Source organism: Phycodurus eques, chromosome 1, assembly GCF_024500275.1.
Source record: "Phycodurus eques isolate BA_2022a chromosome 1, UOR_Pequ_1.1, whole genome shotgun sequence".
NCBI classification, from domain to species: Eukaryota; Metazoa; Chordata; class Actinopteri; order Syngnathiformes; family Syngnathidae; genus Phycodurus; species Phycodurus eques.
In genome coordinates, this window is record NC_084525.1 from 42,721,479 (window position 1) to 42,745,738 (window position 24,260).

General features: G+C 40.6%; 2 protein-coding genes across 5 annotated transcripts in view; both read left to right on the top strand.

The window, feature by feature from the left end:
* Positions 1-1,595: 1,595 nt before the first annotated feature.
* troap (trophinin associated protein) lies at positions 1,596-22,877 on the top strand. 4 transcript variants are annotated; one of them, XM_061693302.1, is made up of 16 exons: positions 1,596-1,736; positions 1,943-2,072; positions 4,149-4,359; positions 4,437-4,845; positions 10,658-10,776; positions 10,902-11,021; positions 12,533-12,572; positions 14,069-14,187; positions 17,045-17,173; positions 17,257-17,296; positions 17,844-17,956; positions 18,092-18,220; positions 20,588-20,677; positions 20,753-21,017; positions 21,095-21,288; positions 22,455-22,877. In XM_061693302.1, the coding sequence occupies exons 2-16, from the start codon at positions 2,011-2,013 to the stop codon at positions 22,539-22,541; spliced, it is 2,127 nt and encodes a 708-aa protein (XP_061549286.1). In that variant the 5' UTR covers positions 1,596-1,736; positions 1,943-2,010; the 3' UTR covers positions 22,542-22,877. The 4 variants fall into 4 exon arrangements, with proteins under 4 accessions (XP_061549286.1, XP_061549294.1, XP_061549303.1 ...); XM_061693310.1 differs by having other exon boundaries at positions 17,850-17,956; XM_061693319.1 differs by lacking the exons at positions 10,658-10,776; positions 12,533-12,572.
* A 451-nt stretch (positions 22,878-23,328) lies between these two features.
* The window catches only part of pfkma (phosphofructokinase, muscle a), a 46,228-nt gene continuing 45,296 nt past the window's right edge, over positions 23,329-24,260 (top strand). The window contains exon 1 of the mRNA XM_061693287.1: positions 23,329-23,491. Coding sequence (XP_061549271.1) covers positions 23,401-23,491 — 91 coding nt within the window. The 5' untranslated portion in view covers positions 23,329-23,400. The remainder of the gene's footprint in view (positions 23,492-24,260) is intronic.

Consider the following 24,260-nt stretch of genomic DNA (forward strand, 5'->3'; position numbering starts at 1 on the left):
AGCCCATAATGTGATTTTTTTTAATTTGGAAGGACAACATTTTTGTTGTTTCAATGAATGTCATCTTGGCTTCACCGGTGACAAATACTGTAAATAGCACATTCCAAGGTGTGTACAAGAAAAACCCAAGCACACTAGACCTTTATCTGAATTGCAACCTGACCTTTGACAATATGCTAAAGATTCTACCACAGACCAAAGTGCTGCTCATCAAGAATCTGAAGACCAAGTTTGCTGCTGTGGGGGCAGTAATCGTCCATGTATCCACGTGTCAAGGAGAGAGGATGAGAAAAAAATGTCAAGAAACTGGTGACATCCGTGACAAGTCCAGGTCAGATGGACCTTGTAAGACATCTGACTGTTTGTTACTTCTACAGCCCAGGTTCAGCCTTTTCTCAGCTGTAACAGAGCTACATTACAACTGGTCACTAGATAAACCCTTTTATCTACAAGAAGGTTATCAGATTCCCTCACGCAGTGGTCTCCATGGAAAATTAGGGCTAAAAAATGAGAATCAACCAAAAGACAACAAAAAAATTGTGTTGTATTTGCCAAGGTCAGTGCCCAGCCTGTAGAAAGGCTGGGCAGTGGAAAAGTGGCAGAAGATTGATTTTTCTGATGAATCATCCATTGAACTGCATCCCAGTTGCCACAAATATTGCATCAGACCTGTTGGAACATACAATGACCCAAGATTCATGCTGAAAATGTTTACAGAACGTTTGCTGCCCATTATATTCCAAATCACGAGAGGTCAAGCAAGATGGCGTTCCTTCTCATACTTTAGCCTCTAAATCAAAGTTCCTGACAGCCAAGCATGTCGAGGTGCTCCAGGATTAGCATGCCCATGCACTCACCAGACATGAACATTGTTGAGCATGTCTGGTGTAATATAAAACACTAGAATTGAAAGATGAAACCAAAGAATTTTGATGAACTCTGGGAGTCCTGCAAGACTTTCTTTGCCATTCCACATGACTTCAACAATAAATTATTAGTCATTGTCGACACGAATGAATGCACACTTCCCACCTCAGGGGACTCATGCAAACCCCAACTTCAATGAAATTTTGATGTTAACATAAATAAAAACAGAATGCAATGATTTGCAAATCATTTTCAACCTATAATCAAGATAATACAATATAATCAATGTGTTTTACATCAATACCTAACTATATTCATAATGTATAATGTGCCTGTAGATGAAAAGGCGAACCTTGTGACCAAAATGTACGTGAATGATGATGAATGGAGAGTCTGAGATGCCTTTAAAATATCCACACTTTCACTTTTATTCTCGCATACGTCCTCTCTTTTTAGCAACTCGGTCAAAGAAATGTGAGTGTATGTTTTCTTTAATTTATTGCAAACCATCGTTACTGGTGAGTGATGAATGCATGTTGAAAAAAAGGAGACGTAAAATCACATGGTTCAATGACTTTCCGTCGCTGCCATGGGGTTGTTTATGAAACCCCGTCGCTCATTGGTCAAAGGAAATGCAGCAAAACGGAACGTAAGGTGATTGGCTGATACGGTTTCCAATCGTAGCCAATGGCAAAGCGCGGTAAATACAAACGGCTGTTAGTCCAAGACGTTAGCAGTCCACACGCGGCGTGTGTAAGAGCATTTCAGGGGCTTAAATTTAAGTTTAAAAGCGGATCAAACTCATGAAAACAAAGTTGGGACATCTTGGGGGAGCAAGACGCCGTTTTATCGCCCTACAGTTAGTTAACGTATGTACGACTGTTTAGACACTAGCATGGTTTTTCAAGCTAATGGCTTTTGAACACTCGTTCACTTAAATGCCTGGAATGACAAACTAATGACCGTTTATTTTGTTTGTTTGTTTACGCCTTTCTGTTTGTGATTTTCTCGTTGTATCACTAGAATGAATGAGCAACTCCCAATACAGTAACTTATGTTAACTTGTCGTTAAAAGGACTCTTCTTAGCCTCCAGTCGTTCTCCACTCCTGACACGACACAATACTGAAGTTATCTGATTTATAATGGACGGCTCTCCAGTTCTTCGTGTGCAAAGGCAGGATGAAATCAGCGCTTACCTTCGGAGGTAAGAGAGAAAGTCACAGACGTAATTGCATATTTGTAATTGCAGGTGTGTGTTTTGTTGTTTGGTTGTGGGTGGCGTCTTGTTACCTCCTCCAAGTAGGTTCAGTTCTATTGTTCTGTGCAGAAAAAACTAAAATTATGATATTTCTTCCCCTACTTGACCACTGAATCAATTCTGTCTGCTTTGTGCAACATAGTTATTCCTTCCCTTGAAAGTTAAAAAAATAAAAATTTCTTCCCGAGTCAAAACTGTCACTACCATAAAACATTGAACTATAAGACTATGATTCAATTATTCCTTTAAAATTACTTGTCATGCAAGTAGAAGCAGAAGTTAACAAGTCAATATCAACCCATTAAAAACATAACTCTCTTACACTCCCTTGATTTAGTTTGCAAAGTGGCTCACGCTAAAAGTAACAAGCAACATTTTGTCCCATTTAGCTTCAAACAATGTTCAAAAACGTGTTGTGACTTCTTGAGTTACTTTTTTTTTTTTTAATTATTATTATTATTTTTTTACATTTGTCAACATATCTAAATATGTTAGACCTGAATTTTAAATGTTGAATCTAAAATGTTCAGGTGTAACTAAATATGTAGCTAATGTGCAAATTCAAACTGCTGATAACTGGAAGTATCAAAATAAAAGCTTGAGGATGGACACTTTAAACAGAGTGTCAAATGAAAACAATCTTATCTGGAGAAATTGACTCTCTGACATAGATTTTAGAGATAATAACAAACAAGTAACAATGCATGTTTGGAGAAACTTTATTTGAGGAGTACTTTCAGTTTTCACAGCCCTCCCACATATTCTTACCAACTCGCTTTACAAATGGCACACTATAATTCAGATGCATTATGCATGCTTCTAATTTTTTAAACATTGTCACTCACGTATAAAATGATATCAGCCACTAATGTAAAACATAGCACAAAAACTCAGTCAGTGTTGAGCTTGCGGCTAGCGTAGGAAGCAGTGTACATCTTCACTCGGTGAGCTTTCTTCTCAAACATCACAAGCAGATGGACTCAAACGCACTTCACCAGTCAAACAGGCTCCAAATCAAAGTCCTATGTTCACTAAAAGCTGCTTGATGCTAAGAGCCCTATTCAACCAATGGTAATGGAACAATAACAGTAAGTAGAAAGCTACCAAAATAAAGCCGGTGTCGTTCGTTACAGCTGATTGCCTCTTTATATTGAAGCACTTGTTTCATGGCCTGAATACAACAATACAGTACAAAATTATTCTTTTACACTTTTTTTATGGCCTAAAATGCACTATGCAGTACACATTTACTATAAATACATTTTTTTTTTTAAAATTGAAAATGTTAGAAAAGCTTTACATTTTATTCAAACTTACCTCCTCCAGCCAGGTTTTGAATCAGGGCCTGCTGTTTTCAAGAGAGCAGCAAGCCAGCGTGCAAGCACATAGCTAATTTACATGCGATTCGCGAGCATCCTGGTGCATGCAAATTAGCCATGTTGCTTATGACGCCAGCCCGTTACTTCCAATATCCGTTAACTCGGGGTCTGTTTAAAACGAGTATCCACTGTATTTAAAAGAGGGTTTTGTACTCTTTTAGTGGAAGAGGCAGACAAACATTACTGAAACAATAATTTGGGCGAAGTCAGCAACCAAATAAAAGTCATGTTTTGTTTTATTTAACTTGCCTTGAGTGTAGCCCCACTGCAAAACCGGAAATCTGCAGTCCATAAGGGTGTATTATACCATGTAGAGCGTATCGAACAAAGTACCGTGTCCCAGTTCCAAAACATGAATTTATCTCGTGAGAAAAATTAAACTGTCACAGCAGCTACAGTATGCAATCAACCAGATACAAACACATTAAAAAACAAACAAATATGTTTTTCCACACTATGGTTAAAATTCCAAATATGTAGACGTTTTGTACATGATACTGTACATATGAATGTATTTGTTTTTTTGTTTTGTTTTTTTGTCTTTGTGTGCAACACTGCTTATAACTTCTCAGCACCTCATCTCCTTCCCTTCCTAGTTTGAAAATGAAATTGACCAGTTTTATCTTGTGGTCTTTCTGCTCAGGGTGAACAATGAGAAAAACAGGATAACACCGGTCCCCAAGAACTCAAAGCCTGTGCCTGTGCCTGCGCCGAAGTTTCCTACTAGGGATTCTGAGGACCAAGATCCTGGGAGGAAGCCGCCCGTTCGGCCAAGCAGAATTCCAGTGCTCGTCAAGTCTCTCCGACATTCAACGGCTTTTCATGCTGCTCAGTGGGAGCAGAGACTCTTGGCTGTGAGTGTGTTGTTTCCATCATTTTGACACTGCATAATTTTCTTCTTTTGTGTTAACTCCGTATCTCTTAACTGCAGGGGAAAGCCAAGAAGGCAAAGTCATGCACCAGGTCTACGCCTTTCAACATGTCTCGGCATAAGAGTTTGACAATAGATGTAACTTCACAGCCAAAAAGTGGTGCTCATTCTGTCCAGTCTGAAAACAATTTTTGTATAAAAACCCCAAAGGCAAAAGAGAACCCCCTGAAGTGTCCGGCTGTGTTAAAAAGCACAGTAGCAGCAGCAAAGGAGAACTGTAGGTCTCATGGAATGGATCCTGGCCCTTTTGAGACATTAAAGACTGAAAATGTTACACATCAGAAGAGTTCCTCCTCCTCCTCATCTTCTGTCTGTTTGGATAAAATGACCCATCTCAGTCTCAAAGATCCAATTGACATCTCCAATCCAAGTGGGAATGCACAGGATAACCTCTCAAGCGACCCCTGTGGTGAATTCACTATGCAGATTTGCATGTTACTAGTGCAGTTGTGTGACAGTTTTAAGCCCTTTCGAATGCAACCAGGGCACAGTTGTGCATCCTTACACTTGGAAAACAATTTTTGTTGAGTTAGGTCTGACAGCTGTTTTTAACAAATTTTTGGTTGCGAATCCAAAACTGATCTCAGGTTTTCTCTATCACGTCAAGTTTTTGAACAAAGTGGAACAAAAGAAATGGATACCTATGTAAATAATACACCAAGATGGCATAGTTACGAACTTTGAAAATATAAAAAAACAGCATAAAACGAAATAGAATTTACAACGGTATGTCCATGGTTCCAAGGTTAAGAGAAAAGCCAGCACAAATCCTCTTAATTCCGATTATGCGAGCTTTCTGTTTGCAGATATTGATAGTACTGACCTATTGGGAGCTGCACACACCTCTCACGGCATTGTCTCAATTGTGACTACACAAACAAGTTGCCACATAGCTGTAGATGAGTCCAATCGTAATCAGATGGCAAGTCATACTACAGCTAATCAGTGGAATTTTGCTCATCTGGAGGGTAAGCTGTGGAGAAAAAACTTGATGCACTAAGAAAAAACTGACTGCCGTTTCGGAATCAGCATGCCAATTTTAGTTTTTCATCAGCATAAAAATCGAACTTATAATTGACCTGCGCTAAGCCACACCCCCGACTTGTTTGACATAACCTTGGAAAATAATAATAGTAATTACAATTAGCCCGGACAAATCGGGTTCAAATTGTACAGGTAGATGTGGAAAGAATGGGTATGCTCATGGCAGGGTAGAGCGAGAGAATAAAATGCATACAATTAGAAGGGATGCACCAATACCAGTATCAGTGGCAATACTATACATCTACTGTACATTTGTACTCTTGAAAAAATGCTCCAATATTATGACCAATACCACTTCCCCAGCCTGACATATACTTTCCTGGTAGGAGCCATGTCAGCTGTATGGAGATATTTTCAGGTAAACACGGACACCAACACTTTTAGCTGACTGCAAATTATACTTTGCAAAATGGATGATGAACTAATGCAGCCCTATGGGGGGGAACAAGCCAGTGCAAACTGTAGGCTGGTCCCAAGCACGGATAAATGCAGAGGATTGAGTCAGGAAGGGCATCCGGCTTAAAAATTTGCCAAACAAATATGAGCGTTCATCTAAAGAATTCCATACCGGATCGGTCGTGGCCCGGGTTAAGAGCGTCCGCTACAGCCAAGGTGATCAGAGAAACAGGCAGGCGAGTACTTGGTGTATCTTCTGGCAGGAAAGGAGAGAAGGGGACTTGGTGGTGGAACCTCAAAGTACAGGAAATCATACAAGAAAAGAGGTTGGCTAAGAAGAAGTGGGACATGGAGAGGAGAGAGGAATACATTGAGATAAGACGTCAGGCAAAGGTAGCGGTGGCAAAGGCCGAACAAGAGGCATATGATGACATGTATGCCAGGTTGGACACCAAAGAAGGAAAAAAAGATCTATACATGTTGATAGAGATGGGAAGGATGTGCAGCAGTTAAGGTGATTAAGGATGAGATGGAAATGTGTTGACTAGTGCCAGTAGTGTGCTGGATAGAAGAATACTTTGAGGAGTTGATGAATGAGGCAAATGAGAGAGAAGGAAGAGTAGAAGAGGAAAGTGTGGTGGAGAAGGAAGTGGCAATGATTAGTAAGGGGGAAGTTAGGAAATAAAGAGGGTGAAAAATGGAAAGGCGATTGGTCCTGATGGCATACCTGTGGAGGTATGGAAGCATCTAAGAGGTGGCTGTGGAGTTTTTGACCAGCTTCTTTAACAGTATACTAGCGGGTGATAAGATGCCTGAGGAATGGAGGAAAAGTGTGGTGGTGCCCATTTTTGAGAACAAGGGTGATGTGTGGGAACTAGAGAGGAATAAAGTTGATGAGCCACACAATGAAGTTATGGGTAAGAGTAGTGGAGGCGAGACTGAGGACAGAAGTGAGTATTTGCAAGCAACAAGCAACAGTATGGTTTCATGCTTAGAAAGAGTACCACAGATGCATGATTTGCCTTGAGGATGTTAATGGAAAAGTACAGAGAAGGTCAGAAGGAGCTACATTGTGTCTTTTTAGATCTAGAGAAAGTCTATGACAGAGTACCCAGAGAGGAACTGTGGTACTGCATGCGGAAGTCTGGAGTGGCAGAGAAGTATGTTAGACTAACACAGGACAAGTACGAGGGCAGCAGAACAGTGGTGAGGTGTGCTGTAGGTGTGACAGAGGAGTTTAAGATGGAGGTGGGACTGCATCAGGGATCAGCACTGAGCCCTTTCCTGTTTGCAGTGGTGATGGATAGGCTGACAGATTAGGTTAGACTGGAATCCCTCTTGACCATGTTTGCAGATGACGCGATCTGCAGTGAAAGCGGGGAGCAGGTGGAGGAACAGTTAGAAAGGTGGAGCCATGCACTGGAAAGGGGAGGAATGAAGATTAGCCGAAGTTAAACAGAATACAACCCCAATTCTAATGAAATTCAAACTGATAAACTTAGTTTTTTTTAGCAAATAACCATTAACTTAGAATTTTATGGTTGCAACACGTTCCAAAAAAGATGGGACAGGTGGCAAAAAAGACTGAGAAAGTTGAGGAATGCTGATCGAACATCTGTTTGGAACATCACACAGGTGAACAGGCTAATTGGGAACGGGTGGGTGCCGTGATTGGGTATAAAAGGAGCTTCCCTGAATTGCTCAGTCATTCACAAGTAAACATGGGGCGAGGGTCACCTCTTTGTGAACGAGAGCGTGAGAAAATACAGTTCGGCGCTACATCCGTAAGTGCAATTTGAAACTTTACTATGCAATGCAAAGAGGGTGAGAGGAGGGAGCATGCTGTGACAATGAGAGAGATTGCGTGATTTCCGAAGACGAAAAACATGGCGGCGCCCATTGGACAGTCTTGTGAAAAGAGAAATTTTATCTTGAAGTGGCTGTTGTTTTTTTTCAACGTCGGATGGTCGCTTCGTACTTTCTTTTTTTCCTTCGCCAGCTTCGCAAGCAGCGGTATCTTACAGAGAGCCACTTGATATCCGTGCAGTCAACACCAGCACGTCTCGGCATGGAGCCTATGCGTCGAACTGCCGCTGAAGAGGAAAGAAAAGGGATTTTTCCACCTCAACTGAGGATTTGCTTTATTCAACAGAGATACAGACGAGTGTCCTCTTTTCAATCGTCAAGAAATTGTCAATTGCACTTGATTTGCTTCGCCAGGAGATCACAGAACTCAGAAAGAGCTTGGAATTCACGCAACAACAGGTGAATGAGCTAAGATTAGATAACACTGCGCTTCGATCAAACATGATGTCAGCGGAACTACAAACTCTTAGACTGGAATATAAACTCATGAAAGAAACTACGTTGGACATTCAATCAAGAAGCATGCGCGACAACCTCATTTTCTCAGGAATTCCAGACAATGCTTTGGAAGACCCCGAGGAGCAGATTAAAAAGTTTATGATGTCCGCGCTCAAGATACAGTCGACAAGATTACGTTTCACCACGTCCACCGATTGGGAGGCCCTCGTCCAGGAAACGGACCACGTCCCATCATTGCAAAGTTTGAACACTTTCAGCAAAAAAGCGTTTGTAAAATCCAAAGGTTTTTACAAAAAAGCTTAAAGGGACTTTGTTTGGAATGAACGACCAGTTCCCCAAGGAGATTAATGAGAGGGGTAGTTTTGTACCTGTTGATGAAGAATTTCTGTGACAAAGGCACACGAGCCTGAAAAACCGTACAGAAAGAGAATTCACATTTTTCTCATCGCTTCACCGCTCTTTCTCAAGAATAGATTTTTCTTTCAAACAATTCGGCAGCTCAAAGAAGTACTCCTAAAATACATCCGATCATCATCAGTGATCACGCACCAATTTCTCTCAATCTAAAAGTTTCATCAAATTTGAGACCCCCACCAAAATGGCGCTTCAACACGTCCCTATTGAAGGACCCAGATTTTTATTCTTTTGTGAGGAAGGAATGGGATGAGTTTTTAAAATTTAACGACTCCCCAACCATATACCCATCTCTGTTGTGGGAAGCCGGGAAAGCTGTTTTGAGAGGTCGAATCATATCATATTCTTCGTATACGAAAAAACGAGCAAAAATTGAAAATTAAATTGAGGAAAAAATAAAACACCTCACAGAAGACTATGCAATTAATCCGATAGATACACTAAGAAACCAACTTCAAAAGGCAAAACATCAGTTAGACGTTATCTTATCAAAAAGAACAGATTTTCTACAACAGCTAAAATACACTAACTTTGAGTACAATAATAAATCGGGAAAATTCCTTGCGAACCAACTTCAGCGCAATAAATAAGTAATTAATCACAGCCATTCAAGATTCAAACGGCAACTGTACAGAGTCACCACTAGAAATAAATGACATTTTCTTTACAATTTTATTACAACTTATACACATCTTCAAACAACCCAGATCAAAAAGAAATTGAAACTTTTATTAAGGATCTAAACATCCCTCAATTAAATACACAAATTAAAGACAGCCTTTAACCATCCCAGAATTACATAATGAATATACGTGTATGTGTGTGTGTGTGTGTGTGTCTGTGTGTATATATATATATATATATATATATATAGATAGATAGATAGAAATTCAGACAAATATGACAGAAACTCAGTCCAATGGATGGAACAATTGTGAAGCTGCTATCAAATAAGCAGTCCTATGTCAAAATCTAACTTGACCTGGTAATATATTTTGGATTGAAATTGATTTTAATTTTAATACATATGACCTCCTAATGCTGCAAATTCAACAAATGACTATTTTCAGGTATTTGCAACCTAAAAAAAAAAAAAGACGTTGCTACTCTACTATAATTGGGAAGTTTGTACTCTTCACGGTTGATTTGGATAATTATACTTCCATTGGCATTGACTATCGTGTTTTTCAAACTTTTCATGATAATTTTGAACACTGTGTATAACAAACCTGTTTTCACAGTGCAGACCACGGGGGTATACTCCTGAATGGACCACTCAGAACACTACTGTACCAGCAAACTAAAATGGACCTACTTATATAATATTTAAGGGGACATATGGAAAAGTGACTTAAAGCAGTGTTGGAGGGGACGGGAAACCTATTACATATAACGAGATTACATAATTTAATTACAAAATGTATGTAACTGTAATTCATTACATTACTGGGAGAAAATTTGTAGTTAAATTACAGTTGTTTTGGAAATTTCCATGATTACAATTTTAGTTACAGTTGAAAAATAGCTGCAGAAGGTCAAATCTTTCGCACATCACTTTCTCCTGAAGCCGACACCTGTGATTGGCTCTCTTTGGTCATGTGCCATTCTGCTGTAGTCTCAAAGATCCATCTATTCACTTTCTTCCTGGGTCGCCCCTGGGGCCTCCTCCCGGTGGGACGTGCCCGGAACACCTCAGGAGGGAGGCGTCCGTGTGGCATCCTAACCAGATGTCCGAGCTACCACCACCGATAGAGTCCACATCACTGCAGACGCTGTACCGATCCGCCTGTCGCTCTCCCGTTCCATTCTTCCCTCACTCGCGAACAAGACCCCGCGATACTTGACCCTTGGCACTCCACCCTTTTCCAACTGAGGAACATGGCCTCAGATTGGGAGCTGCTGATTTTAAAATTGAATAAAATAAAATGTCATGACTAGAAACACACATGGCACATGGCGCAGCTACTGAACTGTGTCATTTCACTCATGTACTGACAAGCTCTTGCTGTCGTGTCCAGTAATTTAAAGAAAATGTTTTTCAGACGCAGCTGAAGCATTCCAGCCCAATCAGGCCGCTTTACTAAGTGTCCTGTGTAATGAGGGTGTGCGCATCTTCAGCGAGCCGTTTGCAACTCCGCACTCAAAATCTGATGCCATGTTTGTGAGTTGGACTCAGGATGAGTCGTTGACTACTACCTCTACTGCTTCTTTGTTATTATTATTATTTTTGTTGCTATTTATTGTTGTGTGTGATCCGCCATGTAATATTATGTATTACTTCTGTAGCCACAACGAGTGTCTGTTGTAAAGAGTCATCAAAAAACTCCTGCCAGTGTGAAGAAGGGGGGGGGACTCTGCATGCCCCATGTGTGCCAGATCTCAAAACTCATGACTTTTATCGACACGGTATGTACTTACTGTGGATCTAAAAAGTCTACACACCCATGTTCAAATGCCAGGTTTTTGTGATGCGAGAAAAGGAGAGCAAAATTATTTATAAACTTTTTCTCCCATTAATGTGACCTGTAACCTGTACAACTCAATTGGGGGGGAAAAAAGAAGTATTTTAGAGAGGGGAAGTAAAAATAAACAATGGAGATAACCTCATAACTGGGGTTGTGGCTGTAGTCAGAATTCAAACTCACGTTAAATGGGAGTCAGCACTCCTTGCAACCATTTATTGTCTTTCACTCCAAATAAATTTCAGATGTACTCCTATGCTTTTCCTAATGTTTTTGTAGTCACATCTTCCAACTCAAGCCAAGCTCTCCAGAGAATTTCCACATCAGAGGACTCTCATTGTTCAAAGGTTCAATCTGGAGTAAGGTTATTCTAGTTAAGAAAAACCAATGAAGTTACTTGAACTAAAATTGAAAAACTTTTTATTTATTTATTTAAAAAAAAAAAAAAATAACTGAAACTACATTTTACATTTACAAAACTAACTCAAATGAGCTATAATTATAGTGAAAATTCCTTGGTTTTCCACTTTGAAAATCAACCCCAAAAGCTCTTGCATGAAATTGCCAATGTATGTATATAGACTTGGCCGGTTTTACTAAAACTGTACTGTATGGGCAGATGGAACAGGGAAGGTTGAACAGTCGTTTGGGAATTGTAGTTCACCTAGTGTGTGCCGACAAGAAGCAGGGCTGGCTTGCTTATTAGTCAAGATAGGCGGATGCTAAGTGTGCTGTGGAATCTAGGGGGTGCCAAAAAATCTGGTGAAAATTCACCTTTATGATGATTACATTCAAACTAATTATTACTATAAACTCTTACTTTCAAGTCAAAATGTTTTGTAATAGCCTGCCCGGAGCATAAAAAGCGACGTACCCAGCCGCAGCTAGCAGTAAACAGAATGTAAACACACCGCTATGAGTACTGAGTGGGACTAAGACGCTTAGTAAAGACACTGCTGCAAACGAAACACATTGAGCAGGACTGAATAATCTACACAAGCCCAAAGAGGCAGCCACTAAGACAATCTAAGACTCATTACTTGTGCTAGCAGCTGAGTAGGTAAAGGGCAATAAGAACGTATGTATGTTCAACATGGTGCTGACAGCATCATGCTTTGGGGTTGCTTTTCTTCAGGTGGCTGAGTCCTGGTGGAGGGATTTATGGACTGCTCCAAATAACAGTCAGTCTTAGCACAAAACCTTCAGGGTTCTGTTGGCAAGCAAAAAAAAAAAAAAAAAAAGTCAGCAAAAAAACTACGAGAAGAGCTGAACTTTATTTGGATTTAGAGGCACTTTAAATGGTAGCACTTGTGCCGAGTCCCATTTAACATGAATTTGATGGGTTAATTTTCAACTCAGCCACATCTCCAGTTACAGGGGTGTGTAGACATTTTATCCCAAATGTACATCTATTTCCAATTATGTACATTTTTTCTTTTTCATTCTTCAATACAGCCACAGCGAGTTCCAACTAATAAGAGTGTAGCAGCATTAGGTAAGATATAATTCAATACAAACATTCTTAAAGGGGAACCAAACCCAAGATGTCAAATTTTATTTATATTTTAAATGTGCATGTCTTCTTTATCAGGTGCTGTTGACTCATATCTATGAAGTATTAACAAAAAAAAAAAATTAAAACTTTGCATCTGCCTTAGTATACTCTCTTATGGGGGGCTGCCATTTTTTATTCTTTTCACTCTCGCCTGAATGCAAATAAAGAGTTGGTAAATATTCTCCCACAATAAGCTACATATTCAATTTCGTTACATGTACAAAAGTTGTATAATAAACCATGATCATAAATGTCATCTACTGTAGATGTAATTAATTGTGAGCTGATTTTTTTTCGCAAATCTCTTTCACATTACGAAGTTGATGATACTTTTACGCTTTGATACCCTTCCTCTGATGACCGCTGCTTGTTTTCCATTTCAGCCATTGTGTACACGGGATTGAATGAGTAAATCGCTATTAGAAATTTGTCAGCCGACTCAGTTCAACAGCCCGCTGTATTGGCAGGCAACGTGCTAAGTACTGTAGCTTTGATGTCACTTCTGCTCTTCTCCAGATAATGATTTCGCTTAACATGGCAGCCCCCCCACCCTTTTACCCTTACACTGATTAATCCATCCATCGATTTTCCATACCACTTCTACTCACTAGGGTCGGAGGCGTGCTGGCGCCTCTCTCAGCTGACTCTGGGCACACATAGACAAACAACCCTTCGCAGTCACATTCAGACCCATGGGCAATTTAGAGTCTTCATTTAACCTACTATCCATGTTTTTTGGGATGTGGGAGGAAATCGGAGTACCTGGAGAAAACCTCTGCAGGCACGGGAAGATCATGGCGAGGCCAGATTTGAACCTAGGACCTCAGAACTGTGAGGCAGCTCTGCTAATCAGTCGTCCACTGTGCCGCCACACTGATTAATTATTCTATTTAATTCTTATTCCACAAACATAATATTAATCTGAGTCCCCTTTAAAGCTACCTGTTGCTAACCTGTAACCTGCCATTGCTGATAGATTTGTTGGTAGTTGAGCTTGCCCTGTAAAACTACTTTAACTGTGGCCCCAACTAAATACAAATTAGAACAATGCTAACAGCTAGAATTCTAACAAGCCGTGTGCACACACAATGTCAATTTGGCAACATTTTATGCTTCAATGGACCGTTTTCTTAAGTGCTCAAGTCTACTGAGATGATTAGAATGCCAACATGCTAACAAATGTCTGTATGCTAAAATATTGCAAGATGGCATCCTTAGTACAGAAGGCGCTAAGGCACATCCATATGGATTTTACATTATGCTCTTCTTTCAGATACCATTTCAAATGCAAATTAAGAAAATAAAATAAATGCTTGTTTGCTTGTGTGTCACAAATTCATTATTAGATTTTAATAGTGATCTATCATACTTTCAAATGGACATTAACATGATGACCTAGTTACCTTTTTAAAAAAATATATACAAATGTTTTTCAGACAAAGCGATGGAATTCCAGCCCAATCCCTCCTCTTTGCTAAATATCCTGCGTCATGAGGACGTGTGCATCTGCAGCCAATCAAATGCAACTCCACGCTCTCAATCTTATGCCATGTTTGTGAGTTTGTGGACTCTGGATGAGTCTTTATTATTATTATTCTCATTATGTTTATAATACTAATTATAGTAATAATAATATCATTTTAAGTTGTGCGTGATCCTTACAGTTTCATGTTCTTAGTCACTGTAATGTAATTTCATAGATTTGTTCCTAAATGCCTTATACAGCACGTCACACATCATATAATTGCTGAAAACGTGAAAAGACTGAGAGCTACGTAGTGCTGAATAGTGGAGATATAGCGTTAGATTGTTTTTTACTATTTCCGTGTTCTGGATTTATTTTCTTTTTCCAGGGGTAGCTTTATTTCATTTATTTATTTATTTATTTAAAAAAAAAAGAAAACTGTCCTGTTTAGCTGCATGGCCTTTCAGGTTTGTAGATCTGTATGCGTTTTGTGCTGAATGGACATGCAACAAATAACCGATAGAACAAGAGGAGAGAAAAGGACAGGACAGGATGTGGGAAATGAGCAAGGCAGTGCTACTGATGAGTGGTGTGGTGGAATGCTTTTGTAGTGTCGAAACACCTGTAAGAACCTGTGAGTTGATATCTTATTATAACCTGTGTTATTATGAATGGTCCTATATTGAGTAATTAAAGCCTGTAGGGTGTCTATGGAACTTATTAGTGAATGAACACCATATTCACATGCATGTTAGTCAACTGGTGCATGGAGTTGCTGAGCCGGCACATTGAGCAAGGGTGGGTCCGGTCCCCTCCACCCACAAGGAGCGGGCCAAACCAGCGAGTCCAGTCGCTGCCGAGTCCAGTCGCCAGGACCCAGGGCCGTCCCCAAGCCCAACCGAAGCACCTCGACCAGTCCCAAAGGGAGGGACATGGGTACCGGACCACCGCCCCCACGCTTAGTACCCCCCGGCCTGCGCGCCCCACCCCCACCAGCCCCGGAGAGTATGCCACCTGAAAAAGGTCACGGCCCACCAAAAGCAAGCTCATGTTAAGCACCCATCGCAAGCAATGACAGGTGAGGGCGCCAGGAGAGGGGAGAGGAAGGCGGGGACCCAATGGGGGCAGGGGGGGGGGGGGGGGGGGGGGCCCACAGGCCCCAGGAGTCAAGCCAAGAGAAATGTGAATACCCACCACCCACTCTATTACTATGGTTACTAGGCTTTACACGATCAGGATTTTGGGGGCCGATCAGCGAGTTTAAAAAACCCATAACCGATCCGATCACATGATGGAGGAATGTGTCTATTTAAATGATCAGTTCATTTACTGTATATACTTATGTACTTAATTGCTCAAAAAATTATATTGTTCCTCTATTTGTGCCAGTGAGGCACAGTGACAGAGAGAGCAAATGAATGGTCTTCTATTAGATGGCAGGAAGTAAATACAGTAATTAATGTATCCACTTTTTGTGACATTTTTGTTTGTTGGTGTGCCGTGAGATTTTTCAATTGTAAAATATGTGCCTTGGCTCCATAAACGTTGGAAATCACTGCTCTCGTCAGATCGTGTATTCTAATCAGTCAGGTCAAGTCAACATTACAACATGACAGAAACAATGGGTGCTAACTTACTGTAATTAAATGACTTTATTTTGAATTAAATTACTTCACCCACACCGAATCTTGAGAGCATGATTCGACAGAACGGCGGCATGTTTACGTACAACCGTTCGTGGTACCACTAGCTTGCTAGGCTACATAACCTTTTTGTTGCCTGCTTGCGAGCCGTATCGTATTAAAAGTACGGGAACATACCTCAAGCAAGCCTTAAACGAAGGGCATTACGTGTTGTCTGTCCCACACCGCCGACATTTTTTTTGTTTTGAATACTTTATTGGCCGTCAGATATTTACAGGACTACGTCAAAAGACACGCGACAAGGCTAAAAATAAACTAGCTTTTGGATTCAAATATACTGTGCACAATGGCGATGCGGAGTAAATGTCTTTTGCGGAGCCGATCAATGGCGTCATTGATCGGATCGGCGAATTATGACATTAAAGCCAATCAGCATAAAATGTTAATTATCGGCCGATAAAATCGGTGTAAAGTCTAATGGTTACCAGGTCCCTGACTGGCAACCATTATCCCTGTACCGTGATTGTGTGTGGTGGGGTGTTGTTTATTATGATGGGGGAGACTGGTGGGGGTGAGGCGAGATGGTCACGGGGCAATGATGATCCACAACCGTCACCCCCAACCAGCTCCCCAAAGGATGTGCGAATGTACTGTATGTGGTGCATTAAAAAATCAGTGGAGGAATGGCATGGTGGGGCGTCGCTTAAACAGCTGCTCTGTGATGTAGTTTGGGCAAGTCCCCCCTCTTATAACTTATCTGACTACTGAATATTGTCAAAAGTATCTGATAAACTGAAAAAATATGTTTGCTATGCTTTTACATAGCCTATCTTTAAGTGGCTAACGTTAGGTTACAGTATACTGGACTACATATTGTTAACTTATAACTGAGAGGAAATAACAAATATTCTGCTGCAGACTGAGAGGTATAAGGCTGATTCTCTGACAGGTCAGCGTCTTCTGAGTCGCAGTTGGATTCTGGTTCTGGTGGCTCAAGCGTAGGAATATGTAGGCGTAAGGAAGTTGCTCGACCAAGTAGGATCCATTTTTCAGGTTGTAGTGCTATTTGATTGACGTTTGAGGGGGTCGGATTCAGCACCTTCAGCGAACAGACACAGCGTTTGAGAGCAGAGGCAATGGGTTGATTCTTCCCTATTTTAAAGCCTCATTTTAAATTCATTTTATCATTCAAATTTGGCAGGGTTGCTGTAAACTCTCTTCTGTGTGGCGTGTCAAATTTAGAAGACATTTATTTTTGCTTTACATGCACTTTTAAGTTAACCTGGAATAATTTATTTTTGCAGCCACAACGAGTGTCTGTTGCAAAGACCCTTCAAAAAGCTGCCGCCAGCCAGAGTGACGGGGTGAAGGCTGCAGGTCCCATGCGTGCCTCAGCTCAAAAACCATCTTTCAGAGATGTTTTTTTTGACACAGTAGGTACAGATGTTTATTTGCAATGCTATTCATTCTGTGCATTTTACTTCCTTCCCTTTTTCCCCTTTTTATTGCCATGCAGCCACAGAGACTTCCAATTAAAAAGAGTCCGGCAGCTTCAGGTAAGATGTAATATAATTCAGTGAAAACATTCGTCAATGCTACGTGTTGCAAACCTGTAAACCCGCCGTTTGTGACAGATTTGTTGAGAGTTGGGCTTGCCCTGTCAACCTACTGTCACTCTCGCCCCAGCTAAATGGAAATTCTGACAATGCTAAAAGATAGCATTCTAAAAAGCCGCATGCATCCATGTCAATTTGGCAGCATTTCATGAATGAATGCAAACACGCTAAAATCTGTATGTTAACCTATTGCAAGATGGCCACCTGAGGACAGGAGGCGTTGAGGCACATCTGTATCGATTTTACACCATTGCTTTTAGTCAGATATTATTTCAAATATCTGGGAAAGAAAAATGAATAAAGTACCTAAAGGTAGGATAAGGGAGGTCTTAGTGAAAGGTCAATTTCAATTAAAATAATTTCTTGTTTGCTTCTGACAGTACATATACATTTTCTGATTTGTATTGTGCTCCATGGTGCTTTCAAATGGATATTGACATGACCTAATTACCTTTTTTTAAAAAAAATAAAAACAATTCTGACAAAGATGCAGAGTTCCAGACCGATCCCTCCTCTTTGCTAAGTATACTGCACAATAGGGGCGTGTGCATCTCCAGCCAATCAACTGCAACTCCACGATCTCAATCTTATGCCATGTTTGTGAGTTTGTTGACTCTGGATGAGTTTTTATTATTATGATTCATATTGTTTGTTTATATAATTATAATAGTTGTGTATGATCCTTTACAGTTTCATGTATTTAAGTTACCTTGTAATAATGTATTATTTCTGCAGCCACAACGAGTGTCTGTTGCAAAGAGTCATCAAAAAGCTGCTGCCAGCCAGAACAAGGGGGTGAAGGGTACAGGCCCCGTGCGTGTCACACCTCAAAAACCATTTGGCAGAGGCACTGTTTTTGGCACAGTATGTACAGACATCTACTTCCACCTGACAGCGACAATATGTAAAATATGACTACATACTGCCACTTATCAGTATAGTACATTCCTTTCCACACCGGCTATGCAGTGAATTTGGTCTCCACTTCTGTCTCTGACGTCACACCAAGATATGGGGGGTGGGGTGTTGTCCATTTTGGTGATGAAAAAGGGGTGTTCCAAATGCAATTAGAAAATTAACAATTGCTCCAAAATGGTTTGATGTTATTGGAAATGAGTTTTAGTTTTCAGTTTTATTTTCTTGAGCGAAAAATACATAAAATCAACTTGTTAGTGAAATATGGGCCAATAAGACCTCATACGTCCTTTGTCACAAAACTGCGAGCAATTGTCACCTAAATTTACAACCCTAATTCCAATTAAGTTGGGATGTTGTGTTAAACATACACAAAAACAGGATACAATGATTTGCAAATCATGTTCAACCTATATTTAATTGAATACATTACAAAGACAATATATTTAATCTTCTAACTGATAAACTTGATTGTTTTGAGCAAGTAATCATTAACATAGAATTTTATGGTTGCAACACATTCCAAAAAAGCTGGGTCAGGGTCATGTTTGGAGGGAGTGTTTCCCCACTGTGTTACATCACCTTTTCTTTTAGCAACATTCAATAAGCGTTTGGGAACTGAGGACACGAATTGTTGAAGCTTTGTAGGTAGAATTCTTTCCCATTCTTGCTTGATGTACAGCTTCAGCTATTCAACAGTCCGGGGTCTCCGTTGTCGTATTTTAGGCTTCATAATGCGCCACACATTTTCAATGGGCGACAGGTCTGGACTGCAGGCAGGCCAGTCTAGTACCCGCACTCTTTTACTACGAAGCCACTCTGTTGTAACACGTGCAGAATGTGGTTTGGCATTGTCTTGCTGAAATAAGCACCATGAAAAGGACGTTGCTCGGATGGCTTCATATGTTTCTCCAAATCCTGTATGTACCTTTCATCATTAATGGTGCCTTCACAGATGTGTAAGTTACCCATGCCATTGGCACTAACGCAGCCCCATACCATCACAGATGCTCGCATTTGAACTTTGGGTCCATAACAGTCCGGATGGTTTTTTGCTCTTTGGCCCGGAGGACATGACGTCCGCAATTTCCAAAAAAGATTTGAAATGTGAACTTGTCGGACCACAGAACACTTTTCTATTTTGCATCAGTCCGTCTTTGATGAGCGTGGCCCAGAGAAGCCGGCAACGTTTCTGGGTGTTGTTGATAAATGGCTTTTGCTTTGCATAGGAGAGTTTCAAGTTGCACTTACGGATGTAGCGCCGAACTGTATTTACTGACATTGGTTTTCTGAAGTGTTCCTGAGAACCATGTGGTGATATCCTTTACACGTTGATGTCGGTTTTTGATGCAGTGCCGCCTGAGGGATCGAAGGTCACGGGCATTCAATGTTGGTTTTCGGCCTTGCCGCTTACATGCAGGGATTTCTCCAGAGTCTCTGAACCTTTTGATCATATTATGGACCGAAGTCGATGAAGTCCCTAAATTCCTTGCAATTGTACGTTGAGGAACATTGTCCGTAAAAACTGTTCGACTGTTTTCTCAAGCACTTGTTCACAAAGAGGTGAACCTCGCCCCATCTTTGCATGTGAATGACTGAGCAATTCAGGGAAGCTCCTTTTATACCCAATCCTGGCGCCCACCTGTTCCCAATTAGCCTGTTCACCTGTGGGATGTTCCAAACAGGTGTTTGATGAGCATTCCTCAACTTTCTCAGTCTTTTTTGCCACCTGTACCATCTTTTTTGGAACGTGTTTCAGCCATAAAATTCAAAGTTAATAATTATTTGCTAAAAACAATAAAGTTTATCAGTTTGAACATTGAATACACTACAAAAACAAGATATTTAGTTAAATATAGGTTGAACATGTATTCTGTTTAACACAATGTCCCAACTTCATTGGAATTGGGGTTGTATATGGACATCTATCCATGCCCACTTCAATCTCTAAAACTATTAGAACGATTGCCCCAATATTTGGGATTTTATCGAGGTTAAGAGTTTTCGTTTTACTGTGGAACCTCAATTTACGGACTAATAAAGGGGGTGGGGGTCGTGCGTTAAATCGGATTGTCCGTTAAATTGAAGAAGAAGTTGTAGGACAATATTTCAATACCAAAATAATATTGTGACTTGTAAATTCAGAACTTTTGTATTTTGTAATGTTTTAGTTTGTCAGTGTGGCCCTAAAATCTTCATACCAACAATGAAATCATTTTGAATTTTCACAAAGGTTAATTCATGACCATACTGCAAATCATCTCTCTGAAAATTCGACCTACTAAGAATTGTAACTCTGATGTCTTGTGGTGGCAGCAAGTTGTCCAGACGTTATTTGTTGACCAGGAGGATGGACAGTGCCCTGACAACAGGGAAAAGAAGCTCCCAGTTCTTCAAGCCTTACCTGTAAGAAGCGAGGTCCAACCTAAAACCACAGTGCAACTTCTCATTGATGAAATGAATCTTTCTTATCTCTTATAGATTAAAAGCCACTGTGAAGACAAAGGAAAGATGAGCGACATCCAGGGCAATCAAGAGGCGCGGATGATTGAGGAAGCACAGCAGTCCATCCCAACCCTGCAAAGAGAGTCTGTCATTTTTTTTTCCACAGGCAAGAAACAGTTACATTTTGAGAAGCATGAAAGCTTGACCTGTCAGGAGGGACCCAGCCAGGATCTGTCAGACGTGGAAGACGTTTGTGAGCTTGTTAGTTGCATCAAGCCAGCCCGCCACAGTCTGCAAGGAGGTAACACAACGGCAACGCATCCATCTGTGCTCATCGGAGCTGAGATACACTTCTAAAGTGGGACTTCTCTTTTCCAGACCAGAAGGCCTTTGTGACCAACACTGCACTTGCGTTGCTGCCCAAGCGTCTTTTACCCCTGGAGGACCTACGTTTGGACCACGAGATTGCTTTCTATACCTCCCATTCTATTGCAGATGCTCCCAGGTTCCTACCCTCTCAACCCCGCTGTAGAGACCCGGTGGCGTCCTTGCGCCACTTTGAAGAGTCCACTGTGAGTGCAAACAGTTGAATATGAGCAAAAACCTACAGTGGGACCTCAAAGCTGAACCACAGGTTGTTCTGGTCAAATTTCCATTTGGTTCTCTGAAACAAGATTTCTCATTGAGATTAATTTGGTGTAATTAGCTTTAATTCACTAACCCCGCCCCTCTCAATTTTTTTTTTAACAGTACAGGCTAGGTTTGAAGTAACATGGATCCTAATTGTTATAAGTACAGGTGCAGCCTCATAAATTTTAATATAGTGGAAAGCTTTATTTATTTCAGTTTGTATATTATATCAAATGACTACACATTGAATGTTTTTTTATAAATCATTTTGATTACAATTATAATTTACAACTAATGAAAACCCAACATAGAAATTGGGCAGGAATTTCTGGAAAGTATTTCATGTGTATAATGAATCTACATAATGTACAAGTTTCACTTTTAAAGTGAGCAACTTCTATAAATGAACCTTCTCATGGCATGACTTGAGATTCACCTGTGTACGCAGAAGTTAACAACTCATATTAACTTGTTAAAAAAAATACAATAGTCTTAAACTTCCATGATGAATGTGGGGTTATACATATATAATGAAATCAACTGCTAATGTCATGTAACATATTAAAACAGGACATTCTACCTTTCCATCAGTAGTGACAAGTTAACGTAGCAGTCTACGGCTTCACTCGGTGCGCCTTGTCAAACCTCACCAATGGACTAAGTCATTGAAGATCAAAATCAAAGCCAAGTCCTTTGTTGGCAAAAAAGCTCAGTCCTGTCAAGCCAACAGCAATTATACACAAAGTCTACAATTAATAAAAATAGTACAGTGTGTTGAACATTGCTGAACAGGAGCAACACACAGTCATCCATGACTGCTGCATCTCCAACTACCATCCTTCCAGAATAAGTATCACAAAAAGGCCAAAGAAAAAGCAAAACCCACACTGGCTGAAAGGAGGTCTTGTTAGGTCTGATGATTTCACATGATAATGATTCCAACTCCACAACCTGTTTGAACTTTGAGGCATAGTTTTCATAAAACTTTTTGTCCAACTCCAAATATTACAACTGTTGGGTGTTCCAACTTCAAGGTGCCACTGTACATATTCCCGTGGGGGTTGTCACACAAGTTTGTACACTTTTGTTTTTTGTTTTTTTCTTCCAGATTTTTTTTCCACTGAACTTGGATGCTTCCTCTCTGTGCTCCTCTCCACCTCAAGAGAACGAATTAAGTGATGTGGCTTTTTCTTGAAGCACTAATACAGATCCCTCGAATGTTGCGGGCACTGTGCAAACATTGGTACTTGAGCTCCTCTCATTTAAAAAAAGTATTGTTGTGATAATGAACTAAATAAAGATCTGTGTTGTAGTCGCAGTACAGAATTGATAGCACTGGCTCTGAATGAGGTTTGCTTGTTTCATTCCAATTTTCTCCAACCCTCCAAAAAAAACACACTGTGTAAATGACTGCGCTCTAATGTGCTTGTGCTCAGGCGAACACCTACTAAGAGGGTGTTTTCTCATTCTGTTGTCCTTTTGTGGACTAGCACTTTTTGACAAATTATTTGTTTCAAATTTTTTTTTTTAATCTAGCTTTTGGAAATAAATGTTTTTATGTACAGTTTGTGGCCTGGCCACTGTTCTGTTTTGGAGTCTTTATTTCACTTAAAAATAGTAGGTATCCCGTTAACCCCTTTCTTTTCCCTGTGCACAAAGACGGTAAAGGCTTGGATGGTGCAGAGAACCCCATTAAAACACTTTTGGGGTGAAATACCAACAGAGTCCCTTTAACATTTTTCCCATCGCTGTTCAGTATGAAACGCAAAGGTCGGGACCAACTTCGTTCGATCATTTTTCTTTCATGTTGGTGAAATCAGCTGCTGTCCAAATACTTTTGTATCAATGAGGATCACGTGCTTTGTTTTGCCATGTCTAGCGCAGGTGGTTGGATGTATATTTAGTTCCCTGAGTGCTGGTGGAGGATGCCAGTGGGAGTAGACTCAGGACACCAGTGGACTATAAAGCCTGTTCGCTTCCAGGAGTAGAGCAGTCGCTCTCGATCTCTTTCTTCTTTCCCTTTCATCATAGCCCTCGCTGCTTACTCGAGAAACATGTCAAAGAACCTACACTCGATCACGGACCCCACAAAGATGGGGCTGGGATGCTCTATTGCCGTGCTGACATCTGGAGGCGACGCTCAAGGTAAGATTGTATCATCTGCAACTTGCAGTCTCCTGATGTTTCCTGATTGTTAGTGCGTCTGTGAAGTGAACCCAGCTGGATAATTACTGTGCATGACATTTATCTGTGTTCATTTGTATTTAACACAACACTCAAAGTGTTGCGTTTTGTGTGATGTTTGCAGATTAAAAATGGATGCGATGCACTTGCGTGTGCTCTCTCTGTTAATTTAGATGTGACAAATTAGGCTCCAAATATGCAGCAGTCTTTCTCTTTCAACTGCAATTGGGAGGCGCAAACCTCTGCATGCTCCCTCTCGCCCAAGTAGTGAAGTCATCAATTCATCTCATATTCTAACATGATGCTTATTCCAAGCTTTTGTGCATTCCTTTCATTTGCGTCTTTGGGGCTAATTTTAGTGGCGGTGACCTTGTTCTGGCACAGTGGGGAAACACTCCCTCCTTCTTACCCCTGAGCCCACCATCGACAGCAGCTGTTCAGTGAAACAAGAGCTGCAGCCTGCCAACTTGTCACAACTCATACACACACTGTGGCATTTGGTGGTCTGGTGTATCCAGGTGCGAAACATACGGAGTGCCATTAACGCGCCTCCTGTCCTTTTCTCTGTGCCTATTTTGGCCGAGTCTGCTGTCAGTGTAATGAAAGGTCAGATTTCCTTTCATGGTTTGAGATGATTAGTTGCGTGCATGGTATTTACGCAGCCCTACTCCCCTTTGATACTTTTATACTGGCAAAAGCAGGTAAATAAAATAATACTGGTTACTGGAAA

Coding starts and splice junctions, on each gene's coding strand:
- troap (XM_061693302.1), top strand. CDS start 2,011: ATGGACGGCTCTCCAGTTCTTCGTGTGCAAAGGCAGGATGAAATCAGC. Junction 10,777..10,901: donor CAAAATCTGATGCCATGTTT/GTGAGTTGGACT, acceptor TTACTTCTGTAG/CCACAACGAGTGTCTGTTGT. Junction 18,221..20,587: donor GAGGCACTGTTTTTGGCACA/GTATGTACAGAC, acceptor TTGTGGTGGCAG/CAAGTTGTCCAGACGTTATT.